Genomic DNA, 13,739 nt, shown 5'->3' on the forward strand with positions numbered 1-13,739 from the left:
CCATAGACTTTCATTAAGGGGGTGGGCAGTGATGTCACGAGGGGCGGAGCTATGACATTACGCTGCTCCGTCCACTGTATCGCTCTGTATCCGTCCCCCGAACTCGCTCTGTGTAGTAATGAAAGCGCGGTGCCGCAGCGGCGATCCCTGGGGTCGCCAGCAGCGGGCCCCCGGGGATAAGATGTCTAGGGGAGGAGTACCCCTTTAAACTTTAAACATGACTATGGGATTCTACTAGGGAAATCATGTTTTATAATAAATGCCCCTTCCTTGATCCTCCCACTGCCCTATCTTCAGCAGCAGATCAGCACACAAACTGTTCAATACAGTAGACTGTTGGCTTCCCAGCCAGTAGTCCTGTGGTAATGACAGGTATGTTACCTTTCTTTCCTTCAAGGAATGTATAAAATACATTCGCATATTAATACAGAGGAGTCGGGGAGTCGGAGTTGGAAGTACAGAAAACTCCAGTCGGAGTTGGAACATTTATCTACCGACTCCACAGCCCTGGTAGTATTTACTACTTTGCAGCCTTTTGGCTAAGATAGAAGCGTTCCTGTGATTTGTATGATCTTTTAAAATGTTGTCCACAAGTTTCGATTTTATTGGGTCTCAGTCCAGAGACCTGTGTTGAACGTGAGTTACAGTTGGGTAAAGCACATGGTAAAAAGCTTCACTTCCCAGCTAGGAGCGCATTAGTCGGCTGAACAATATGTCAAAAGTGTATACAAATGACATCAACGTCTTAAGATCAAGTGTAGAGCAGTTGCATCTGGTAGTTCAGAGCAGACAATGGTGCAGACTTCTTTAGAAGTACATTAGTATGATACGCCTATTCTGCTGCACAAAATAAACATGAATATCGAAATAAACAAAAAGTATGCATACCCGTATAACTGTCATCATCATCAGAAAGGGGCACTTCTCGCTTTAATAACTGTTCAAGTTCTTCTGTCTCAGCCACATCAATTGGTCGGGCACCATGTTTGTTGGCTTGAAAAGCATTGCCACCATGACGAAGAAGTAGTTTTACAATCTTCATTATTCAGATGAAAAAATTAAAAATAAATTGTGAATATGTATAGTATGTATATTGAAGTGTAAAAAAATAAACAAATGTTGAATTCTTTAAAAATGTTCAACAAAGCATTCAGATTCCAATAAAAAAAAATAAAAATAAAATAAAATATATATAATAAATAAATATATATATATATATATATATATTTATTTATTATAATACAATATAATATATTTTCACCTAGAATACTTGGAAATAAGTGACAATGTGCAACTAGTGTGATTGGCATGAAAAATGATTTTATCTAACATTCATATCTAGAAAGATATGAGTTAGGCTGGGTTCACACTACGTTTTTGCCATACTGTTTTCAATCCGTTTTTCTAAAGAAAACCGTATGGCAAAAAAACGGATGGAACAGTATGGAAAAAAGTAAACCGTATGCGTTTTTAAACAGTATACTGTTTTTAAAAGTGCATACAGTACCGTCAGTTTTTATAGGAAAAAAAACCCATACGTTTTTGAAAATTTTGTCCATTTTTAATGGGAGGGGTCTTGGGTGGGGTTTTTCCCGTATGGAACCGTATACATGAGCGTTTCCCATTGACATCCATGTTAAAAAAAAAAAAAACGTATGCGGTTGCAGTACGGTTTTTAAACCGGAGACAAAATTGTGGTCAACCACTGTTTTGACTCTGGTTTAAAAACCGTACTGCAACCGCATACTTTTTTTTTTTTTTTAAACATGGACGTCAATGGGAAACGCACATGTATACGGTTCCATACGGAAAAAACGTTTTTACTTTGCACATGCGCATTTGAATCCTAAAGTCCCCACTCAAGACCCCTCCCATTAAAAATGGACAAAATTTTCAAAAACTTATGGGTTTTTTTTCCTATAAAAACTGACGGAACTGTATGCACTTTTAAAAATAGTATACTGTTTAAAAACGCATACGATTTTTTTTTTTTTCATACTGTTCCATCCGTTTTTTGCCATACGGTTTTCTTTAGAAAAACGGATTGAAAACCGTATGGCAAAAACGTAGTGTGAACCCAGCCTTATCTTTGTTGTGAATGATGAAGGATGGTAGTTTATGTAATCAAATGTAATAGTGGTTTGCCCCCTTACTATACGTGTCCTGCCAAGATAATCAAAAGGAGTCTGTCTCAAAAACGCTTCTCTTCTATGTTTTGGGAGTAATCATTAGGCTGGAATTCCATTTTTTGGGGTGCAAAATGGCAAGAAATACGCCAATTCTGCAGCATGGTGCTTTTTCGGCTAAAAAACGCTGCGGCCAGATGTTAGCTGTAAATCAACGAAAAAAAGGGAAAATTATTTTTCCACTTAGCGTTTTTCAGTTTGCCGTTTTTTTTTTTTTGTTTTTTTTTATCCTTTTGGCATTTTTTCACTCTTTTTCAGCTCCTTGGCGGTTTTGCAAAATTACAGCATGTTGAGCCCATGGCGTTTTTTCCCCCCGAAATCTTGGCATTTTTCTCCCATAGAGGCCAAGAAATACGCCATGTGGGTTTTAACTCTGGCGTTTTTGCATGCAATTTTAATTCTTTTTTGGACTTTAGGGATGGGGTAAGGGGGGATTTGGTTAGGGAGTGTGACGGTGGTGCTGGTTGGGAGATTGCATGGGATGGCTGGCTACTAACTTTCTTGCAGCAGGCAGAGCGGCGCCCCCATCAAGAGGACGCTCTAGGTGGCTGCCTATTTCGCCTATAGGCAGAACCAGCCCTGATTGGACAAAGAACAAAAAGAAGCTTGCGAAATAAAACATATGAGCGATGTCTGCTGAATTGTCCAACCTCATACAGTGTACCCATTGGCCCTTAGTGAAGTGGCACCCCCAAGGGCATAAAAGTGCATAAAAAGTGGCCTAACCGGTATTGTGGTATGGGAAAAATTCATATCGTGCAGGTAAAAAATTTCCGTATTCGGAAGGAACCGGTATACCGCCCAGCACTACTATCTACCTATAAATTCAAGTTAGTGCAGGTAACTCTGCTGTAAGATTGCCTTTAATAGTAGGTAGTATTCCCTTGTAGGTAGTATAGATAGTTACAGACATTAGCAGCAGCCCCCTGTAGACCGCAGCCCCCCCCCCTCCTTGTAGACAGCAAGCCAACCCCACCATCACACCCTTGGTAGTGCCCCTGGGAGTTGCTCACCTGTGGATGTCCTCTGTCGGGTGTCCCCGCATCAGGGCGTCTTATGGAGAAGCATGTGACATACACGTCACTCTGCTTCCTTCGTAGCGTTACACTGGGCGCAATGGAGAAGGTGGAGTTACGTGTGCATCACATACTCCCCCATGGGACACCATGATGGGAGAACGGAACATTTGACGGGCCACACTGCAGCAGGTATCTGACTTGGTATCGGGAATATTAAATGAGTCCCCGATACCATGCAAATGCCAGGTATCTGCCCCGATATAGATACTAGTATCAGTACATGCCCACTTTAGACTGATACTATGAAAAGTAAAAAAATAAAGCCACTAAGTCAGATATTTAACTGGCTGTACACAAGGTAATAGATCATAACTATAAGCAGTACTGATTACACACAGACAATTATGACAAAGGCACTTTAAGATACCATGGAATCATAATAAGGAGACTTTTTTCTTATGATCAACTTTTTGTAGCTTTTTCTAGAGTATATAACAAACAAACACTTACTGCAGTTTATTTTGCAAACAAACTCCACTATTAATCTATTAATTAAGGGTTAGTTTATATATTTTTCAAAGTGTTCGAATCAAACAGAAACCATGGTGCAGGGCCAGATCAGTTACCAACTCATGACAGGGTCTGATAGGTTTGGACTAGGCATTCTTCATTTGGACAGGAAAAATAGCACTGTATGCAGTTCACCCTTTCACCTTCAAATATAATGCAATTTTGCAACAAAAGGGTCCAAGCGAGGCCTGTGGTGCAGAGGTGAACAGAGACATAGTTCTATTACTACATCTAATGAAGAAGGAAAACTTTGAATAACTTACGTCTCTGTGCCCACTGCTTGCTGCATCATGTAGAGGTGTATCATCATCGAGCCCTTGGGTATTTACATCAGCTCCAGCAGCTATTAAAAGCTTTGCAACATCATAATACCCCATATTACAAGCTTCATGTAGTGGTGTCCAACCTGAAAAGAATAATTTTGTTATTTACTATGATTTACTGCTGTAAACAATATATTCCTCAATAATATACACGTTGATAAGACGCCTAATATGGAAGCAGAAAAACTACCTTCGTCTGAGATGTAAATATTATAGGTCTACTTTATGTGTTTAGGGCTTATGTACAACTGTTAAGAGTTAAATCATATCGTGACCTGATTTGTACTACCCTGCTATTTTCTCTGGTTCCTCACAAAACATAATGCATGTATTTATAACACTTGGCACATTTATTCTTGCTGCGTGTAGAAGAAAAAAAAAAAAAAAAAATCATGAAGTCTCTCTTGGCAGAGTGCCTTCAAATTTTGTGCAGAAAGAACTGCGGTGAGTAACTGCTTAGATTTAGCAAGTATGTGTGACACAGAGATGGCAATGATGACAAGCTGCAACATTTCCTATGCTAACTGATCGTCTACTTTATGTACATGCATTACACTCCTGGACAGATTTACTATTCCAAGTGCACCAGAATTCTGGGTCAATGGGGGAGATTTATCAAAACCTGTCCAGAGGAAAAGTTGCTGAGTTGCCCATAGCAACCAATCAGATCGCTTCTTTCATTTGTTAAAAGGCCTCTGAAAAATGAAAGAAGAAGTCTGATTGGTTGCTGTGGGCAACTGGGCAACTTTTCCTCTGCACAGGTTTTAATAAATCTCCCCCAATGTGCACAAACCCCCAACCCCCCACATAGTTAGAGGTAAATGCCTGAAAACATACAAACATGCAGAGAGACAGCACAGACCGCTTTGGAAGTAAGGGATCTCACCTCTTTATGCACAGTTTAGACTACTCATGCTGTGGCTGCTGATATGTAGGCTGTGCATAGAGAAATAGAAGTGTAGGATCTTCATTTGTATGTATGGGGCAGGTACTACAGACATTGGGCTGCACCCACCAGTTCTGGGAGAATTGCAAATTATTAGATGATTGCTGCAGAGCAGAAATCTACTAAAACTATTATGCCACATACACGTTATATAATGGCCAGAAATAGTGCCGCCTCATGTGCACATACAGGGGAGCTTATCCCGATAAGCCACGTGAAAGGACGAGAACGCTTTAATGCCTTAAATGTAAATATTTATAGTACTATTGCTCATGTGAGCGCAAGGCTACATTATTTTATTCCATTTTACACAGCACTATAACCCTGTGTATTGGGTTTAGCGTGGGTGAAACGTCTGTCAGTTTCCCTTTAAAGGGGGTATTCCAGGATTTTTTTTTTTTATTCGACTATACTACAGGGGCTGTGAAGTTAGTGTAGTTCATAACATAGTGTCTGTACCTGTGTGTGTGTGATGGTTTTCTCACAATTCTTATGTGATTTTCACCCCAATATTTATTTTTAAACAGCATATAAAAGGACTGTTGTCTCAGATTTTTCCCAGGTTGCAATGCGGCCAAGACCTGACTCACTAGTCAGCTGATGACAGGGAGCCTGTCTGCTTCAAGTGAGTGATCGCATGGTGGTAGAGAGATCAACTGCAACTAATGCAACAACTGTAGGCACCCTGATTGAAAACCACAGGTCTTTTAAATGGATGCAGCTCATTTATGTTTCAATGGGTGGGGTGGCTGATGTGTGGGAGGGAGGAAAATGGAATTATGGGATTTGTAGTAAAAAAAAAAAAATTATAAGTCAAACAGGAAATACAAGTTCACAAAAAGCTAGCCACAGTGTTATGGTAATCTCACAATATAGCCATTTAGCCCCAAGACAAGCGCAGATCCTTACTAAGCATGTACATTACTGCCTGCCAGGTACGTACTAAAATCACCTTATGGTGGATAACCCCTTTAAGGATCCATGAAGTGTATCCACATATGATGACAAACAATGCGGGCTCTTAATTTTAGCTGTTGTCTTGGCTTTCTGTGTTTTTTTGCACCTCCCTTTCTATATGTGTTTGACAGTTTTTCCCTGTGTCATTTTATATTATTAAACAAAACCTAATTTCTGAGCATATCTGTATGTATGGACAATTTTGATTGTTAGAAACATCTGGTGAAAAGTTATGGGGGTCAGAAAATGGCAATTTTAACTAATCTAAAAAGTTTGACATCTTTTTGTAAATCATACCGACCTGAAGAATTATGCAAGATTTGGCATGTTATCACAAAATACAACTGATCCTACAAAAAACATACCGTATATACTCGAGTATAAGCCGAGTTTTTCAGCACGATTTTTCGTGCTGAAAACACCCCCCTCGGCTTATACTCGAGTGAACTCCCCCACCCGCAGTGGTCTTCAACCTGCGGACCTCCAGAGGTTTCAAAACTACAACTCCCAGCAAGCCCGGGCAGCCATCGGCTGTCCGGGCTTGCTGGGAGTTGTAGTTTTGAAACCTCCGGAGGTCCGCAGGTTGAAGACCACTGCGGCCTTCGACATCATCCAGCCCCCTCTCACCCCCTTTAGTTCTGAGTACTCACCTCCGCTCGGCGCTGGTCCGGTCCTGCAGGGCTGTCCGGAGAGGAGGTGGTCCGGTGGGATAGTGGTTCCGGGCTGCTATCTTCACCGGGGAGGCCTCTTCTAAGCGCTTCGGGCCCGGCCTCAGAATAGTCACGTTGCCTTGACAACGACGCAGAGGTGCATTCATTGCCAACGTACTTCTGCGTCATTGTCAAGGCAACGCCTCTATTCCCGGCCGGAAGCGTGGAGAAGAGGCGCCCCCGGTGAAGATAGCAGCCCGGAACCACTATGCCACCGGACCACCTCCTCTCCGGACAGCCCTGCAGGACCGGACCAGCGTCGAGCGGAGGTGAGTACTCAGAACTAAGGGGGGTGAGAGGGGGCTGGATGATGTCGAAGGCCGCAGTGGTCTTCAACCTGCGGACCTCCGGAGGTTTCAAAACTACAACTCCCAGCAAGCCCGGACAGCCGATGGCTGCCCGGGCTTGCTGGGAGTTGTAGTTTTGAAACCTCTGGAGGTCCGCAGGTTGAAGACCACTGAGGGCGAATGATGAGAAGAGGATGATGAGGGGGGGGGGGGGGGTGGGTGGGATGATGACAAGAGGATGATGAAGGGGGGGTGGGATGATGAAGGGGGGATGTGTGGGATGATGACAAGGGGATGATGAAGGGGGGATGTGTGGGATGATAAGGGGATGATGAAGGGGGGATGTGTGGGATGATAAGGGGATGATGAAGGGGGGATGTGTGGGATGATGAAAAGGGGATGATGATGAGGATGTTAATGACGGGGGTCTGGATGATGACAGGGGGGGATGATGTATTTCCCACCCTAGGCTTATACTCGAGTCAATAACTTTTCCTGGGATTTTGGGTTGAAATTAGGGGTCTCGGCTTATACTCGGGTCGGCTTATACTCGAGTATATACGGTACCTTATTCATATGGGTCTGTAGATGGGAAAAATTAGATATGGCAAGTAGGAAAATAAAATGCAAAAATTTTAATTTCCAGGATTGTTAATAAGATAAAATCAAGGTATTTTTTTAGTGTTACCTGCAAAGTCTTTAACATTGACATTTGCGCCAAGACGAATAAGTTCCTTAACTTGACTTATGTCTCCACGTATAGCTGCCATGTGCAATGGAGTTTCTCCACGTTCATTTCTTTTATTTACTTTATCCTTTTGTCTTGTGGAGGATGTTGGTGTTTTTTTCTGAGTTGGTGTTGCTTGAGAAGGGTGATTTGGGGTAGAATCTGTGGACAAGTTTGCATAATAAAATGAGAGAAAAATAACTTATCAATTGTTTAGACAAAACACAAACATCTTCAGGATAGGTTTGGTGTGGCGCAGACACCTGCCCATCAGCCTATCCTGAGAACTGGCCATCATCAATAGATGTAATTGCCAATACCGATAATGTCAAAAATCGTGAATATCGGCCAAACCGATAATTGGTCAATCCCTACTTCATATCTAAAGCACTATGGAGATGTTAAACGTAAAAGGTGTCCATACACATGATAATAAAGAGACAAATTAAATAGAATATAGGTATAGCTATTGCATTGCTTACAAAAGAGTCAATATACATCCATTGTAGGTCAATCAATTATGTAGTGTAATACTAATAAGAGTTGTTACCTGGACTGTTGTCTCTGGCAGTCATCTGCATAAGGAGAGCCATCTGCTTACGCTCAGATAAGGGGTAACCAAAGAGGATATTGACAGGAGTAGATTTCTTATTTCCAGACTCTTTTTTCATCTTTTTCTTTTCTGGGCCTTCTTTCTCTGAAAAATATGCAGTAAAAGATTATTAACATCAACGCAAATCCTTATTTTTCAATTTTAAAACATACAGGGGGAGATGTATCAAAACCTGTCCAGAGAAAAAGACCAATCAGATCGCTTTCATTTTTCAAAATACCTCTGAAAATCAAAATAAGTGATCTGATCGGTTGCTATGGGCAACTCAGCAACTTTTCCTCTGGACAGGTTTTGATAAGTCACCCCCACAGAATCTCAATTTATAGGGGTTATCCAGGAATACAAAAAGAGAGCTAATTTCTTTCAAAAACAGCTTCTCATCTGTTTCCAGGATGGGTGTGGTTCTGCAACTCTGTTCCATTGAAGTGAATGGAGCCAAGTTTTAATACCACACCCAACTTGGGGACAGACGTGGAGTTGTTTGTGAAAGAAATTAGCTCTGTTTTCTATTCATGGGTAACCGCTTTAATGTCTCTTACACATTAACAGGTACCTATCGCTTAAAAAAAAAAAAAAAAAAAAAACTTCTGACGTCAATAGTTTTGGTCAGTGGGGGGTCTGGGTGCTGAGACCCCTCCGATCGCTAAAACGAACACGCAGCTGAGCACTGTGCCTGTTCAGAGAGCAGTGTGAGTGGTGTACAGATTCACAATAAAAGACCACAGAATGGGTGCTGTTGCGCAATTGTTTTAGGGGTCAGTGGAGGTCTCAGAACCTGGACCCCCAGCATGTTGCTATGACAGGTTAAGTGTTTTAGGGTATTTTTTAGCAATTCTATTTAAACACTAGCCAATGACAATGAAGTACATTGCAGACATTTCTTACTGATAAAAAAAACATGTTTAAAATAAGCTGTGTAGCTTAGGTTTAGTGCAATTGTGATACTATATTGCTCATGATGAATCTCATAGCTTGAAAAATGAAAAAATTTTGACTACCCTGACAAGAACCAAGGTTGGCTTAATGTCCTAAACTGATCTATATTGATCTTCTTTACAGAAATTTTTTTTTATTGCAAAAGATGGTTTAAAAATAAAAAAAAACGCATCTAATGTTGTGGAGTCTTACTACACTGCAAAATTAATTGGCTCACACTGCTAAAAATGAACCATGTAGCTTAAAGGAGTTGTCCAGTGGAATGTTTTAATTTTCTATTGTTATTTGTACCCAGCCTGCCTAAAAAATAAACACTAACACCTTTGTCTGCTCCCTCGTAGCTCCGGTATTTTGGAGCCCTTTCCACAGCCAGCGTCTCTGCTTTGCCCCATGCTGCAGAGTGCAGCGTCTAGAGCTGGGGGAACTGACAGTGCCGCTCGCTAATCCCTGGCCGAGGTGGGACACCCCTGTGGCCAGTGATTGGCAGGACAGCGTTGTTACATCAGGTCTACAACTTCAGCCCACTGCAGTGAAGCAGACTGTCGACGGAGACCGGCCTGGGATGGGGTGTCCTGATCCTGGAGCTTCAGCAAAGCAGAGAAAGGAGAGTTTAAAGGGGTATTCCAGGGGAATTTTTTTTTATATATCATCTGGCTCCAGAAAGTTAAACAGATTTGTAAATTACTTCTATTAAAAAATCTTAATCCTTTCAGTACTTATGAGCTTCAGAAGTTAAGGTCGTTCTTTTCTGTCTAAGTGCTCTCTGATGACACACGTGTCTCGGGAAATGACCAGTTTAGAAGATGTTTGCTATGGGGATTTGCTTCTAAAGCCCCCCAAAATTTGTAGGGAGTAGGGAAATACCTCATATGTGGATGTCAAGTGCTCCGTGGGTGCACTACAAGGCACAGAAGGGAAGGATCAACAATGGGATTTCGGAGAGAGTTTTTCTGAAATGGTTTTTGGGGGGCATGTCACATTAAGAAAGCCCCTATGGTGCCAGAAAAGAAAAAAAAAAAAAAAAAAAAAAAAAAAAAACACTACATGGCACAATATATTGGAAACGACACCCCTCAAGGAATATAACAAGGGGTCCAGTGAGCCTTAACACCCCACAGGTGTTTGACGACTTTTCGTTAAAGTCGGATGTGTAATTAAATTTTATTTTTTTTCCCACTAAAATGCTGGTTTCCCCCAAATTTTACAAGGGGTAATAGGAGAAAATGTCCCCCAAAATGTGTAACGCCATCTCTTCCGAGTATGGAAATACCCCATGTGTGGACGTCAAGTGCTCTGCTCGTGTACTACAATGCTCAGAAGAGAAGGAGTCACATTTGGCTTTTGGAAAGCAAATTTGGCTGAAGTGGTTTTTGGGGGGCATGTCACATTTAGGAAGCCCCTATGGTGCCAGAACAGCAAAAAAAAAAAAAAAAAACGCATGGCATACTATTTTGGAAACTACACCCCTCAAGGAACATAACAAGGTGTACAGTGAGCCATAACACCCCACAAGTGTTTGAGAAATTTCCGCTAAAGTTGGTCATGAAAATGACAAATTTGATTTTTTTTTCACTAAAATGCTGGCGTTACCCCAAATTTTTCATTTTCACAAGGGGTAATAGGAGAAAAAGCCTCCCAAAATTTGTAACCCCGGTTCTTCTAAGTATGGAAATACCCTATATGTGGATGTAAAGTGCTCTGCGGGCGAACTACAATGCTCAGAAGGGAAGGAGCACTATTGAGCTTTTGGAGAGAGAATTTGGTTGGAATAGAAGTTGGGGGCCATGTGCGTTTACAAAGCCCCCATGGTGCCAGAACAGTGGACCCCCACACTCACGTGACCCCATTTTGGAAACTACACCCCTCACAGAATTTAATAAGGGGTGCAATGAGCATTTACACTCCACTGGCATTTGACAGATCTTTGGAACAGTGGGCTGTGTAAATGAAAAATGAAATTTTTATCACATTACATGAGGGGTGTAGTTTCCAAAATAGGGTCGTGTGTGTGTGTGTGTGTGTGTGGGGGAGGGTCGGGGGGGGGGTCCACTGTTCTGGCACTATGGGGGCTTTGTAAACACACATGGCCTTCAATTTTTTTCCATTTTCACATCAAATTTTAACGAAAATTCGTCAAACTCCTGTGGGGTGTTAAGGCTCACTATACCCCTTGTTATGTTCTGTGAGGGGTGTAGTTTCCAATATGGGGTCACAAGTGGGTATTTATTGTTTTGCATTTATGTCCAACCGCTGTAAAATCAGCCACCCCTGTGCAAATCACCAATTTAGACCTCAAATGTACATAGCGCACTCACTCCTGAGCCTTGTTGTGCGCCCGCAGAGCACTTTACGCCTATATATGGGGAGTACGACTAAGGCTACGTACTGTTGCCGAAACGCGTCACCTGTTTTCCATGTTGGCTGATTGCTAAATAAAGTACCAAGTATTGCTTGACTTGCCACGCTGGACTTTCTCTTCATTTCTCCTGCAATTGCTGGACTGGGGTTCGGTCCTGTCCGTGCTGTGGCGAGGGCACCGGGGTGAGCTGTGTCTACTCTGCATTGCTGTATATATGGGGATAGTTCTGTACTCTGGGGAAATTACGTTAAATTTTTTTTTCTTTTTACTGCTTGTGAAAATTAAAAGTATGGGGCAACACCAGCATGTTAGTGTAAAAAATAAAAATAACATTTTTACACTAACATGCTGGTGTAGACCCCAACTTTACCTTTTCATAAGGGCTAAAAGGAGAAAAAAAACTAAAAAAAAAAAACTAATTTCTCCCAAGTACAGAATTACCTCATATGTGGCCCTAAACTGTTGCCTTGAAATATGACAGGGCTCCAAAGCGAGAGAGCGCCATGTGCATTTGAGGCCTAAATTGGGGATTTGCATCTGCCACAGAAGTACACCATGGCAAAGATTCCCAAACAGGGTGTCTCCAGCTGTTGCAAATTCCTAGCATGCCTTGACAGTCAGTAGCTGTCCGGCAATACTGAGAGTTGTTTTTCAAGAGCTGGAGGCTCTCTTTTGGAAACAGTGCCGTATGAGACGCTCTGTAAACTCGCTGTAAACCCCCGCCCGTGTGAATGTACCCTGTACATTCACATGGGGGTGGGCAAACCTCCAGCTGTTGAAAAACTACAACTCCAAGCATGCACTGACCGACCATACATGCTGGGAGTTGTAGTTATGCAACAGCTGGAGGCACATTGGTCACAAAACAGAGTTTGTTACTTACAAGTGTATAGAAAAAAAGCAAACCAGCACTGAATAGCTAAAGAGAATTAATGGATGCCAATGCCTTAAAAGTTATATGGTAATGAAACAATGTAGAACAATTGTTAGGAAAAAAAAAGGAAAGGAAAGTCTTTTCAACCGGTGGAACCAAGTTGCTGGAATACGCGGCGGTGCCCACGAAGGAAATGAGAGATATGTCCATGCAAAAATAAAGTAGAAAGAAATTGTTGCACTCACCACGTTTTAAGTATTCAAGTGAAGGGTTTCTTCAAGCGTGCTGTACATACAGGTAGTTGTTAATACTTAAAACGTGGTGAGTGCAACGATTTCTTTCTACTTTATTAGAGCTTGTTACTTTACTCAGTGTTTCGCAACCAGTGTGCCTTCAGCTGTTGCAGAACTAGAACTCCCAGCATGTACAGTCTCTCAGGGCATGCTGGGAGTTGTATTTTTGCAACAGCTGGAGGCACACTGGTTGCGAAACACAGTTAGGACACAAACTGCTTCACAACCAATGTGTCTCCAGCTGTTGCAAAACGGCAACAATCAGCATGCACAGCCAAAGGGCATGCTGGGAGTTGTAGTTTTGCAACAGCTGGAGTTCCAACTACATCTCCCAGCATGCCCTTTGGTAGTCTGTGCATGCTGGCAGTTGTAGTTATGCAACAGCTGGATGCACACTTTTTCATAGAAAAAATGTGCCTCCAGCTGTTGCATAACTACAACCCCCAGCATGCACAGACTACCAAAGGGCATGCTGGGAGATGTAGTTGGAACTCCAGCTGTTGCAAAACTACAACTCCCAGCATGCCCTTTGGCTGTGCATGCTGAGGTTTGTTGCTAAGCAACAGCAGGAGGTGAACAGGCCTCAACTCCTGCTGTATCCTGCCGCCGAGACCGACGCTGCTGCTGCCACCGATCCTGCTGCTCCTGTCGCCGCTGCTCCTGAAGGGACCCCTGCTGGACCAGGGAGACGCAAGAGACCCCCCGCCAGCCCCGATCACCACCCAGCAGGGTAGTGACTGGTCTGTCATTCCGACTGATCAATCACGTGATCGTGAGGTGGCACCAGTGCCACCTCACTCCTGCTGGGTAAGGGTTACCAGAGACCCGATTTCGCCGGTCTGAATTGATATTGGGGGGTCTGAGGACCTCCCAGGAGTTTGTACAGCCAGGGTGTCAGGGCATACCTGTACGCCCTATGGGGCGCCCTAAGGGGTTCAA

The 13,739-nt window shown here is 42.6% G+C and overlaps 1 protein-coding gene across 6 annotated transcripts in view; it reads right to left on the reverse strand.

Annotated features, from left to right (window-relative positions):
* The window catches only part of ANKRD12 (ankyrin repeat domain 12), a 124,448-nt gene that overhangs the window by 32,475 nt on the left and 78,234 nt on the right, over nt 1–13,739 (reverse strand). For all 6 annotated transcript variants that reach the window (XM_056521578.1, XM_056521577.1, XM_056521576.1 and 3 more), the window contains 4 exons: nt 8,276–8,422; nt 7,687–7,887; nt 4,039–4,181; nt 889–1,036 (listed from right to left, as the gene is read on the reverse strand). In XM_056521578.1, coding sequence (XP_056377553.1) covers nt 889–1,036; nt 4,039–4,181; nt 7,687–7,887; nt 8,276–8,422 — 639 coding nt within the window. The remainder of the gene's footprint in view (nt 1–888; nt 1,037–4,038; nt 4,182–7,686; nt 7,888–8,275; nt 8,423–13,739) is intronic.

Source organism: Hyla sarda, chromosome 5, assembly GCF_029499605.1.
Source record: "Hyla sarda isolate aHylSar1 chromosome 5, aHylSar1.hap1, whole genome shotgun sequence".
Lineage (NCBI taxonomy): Eukaryota > Metazoa > Chordata > Amphibia > Anura > Hylidae > Hyla > Hyla sarda.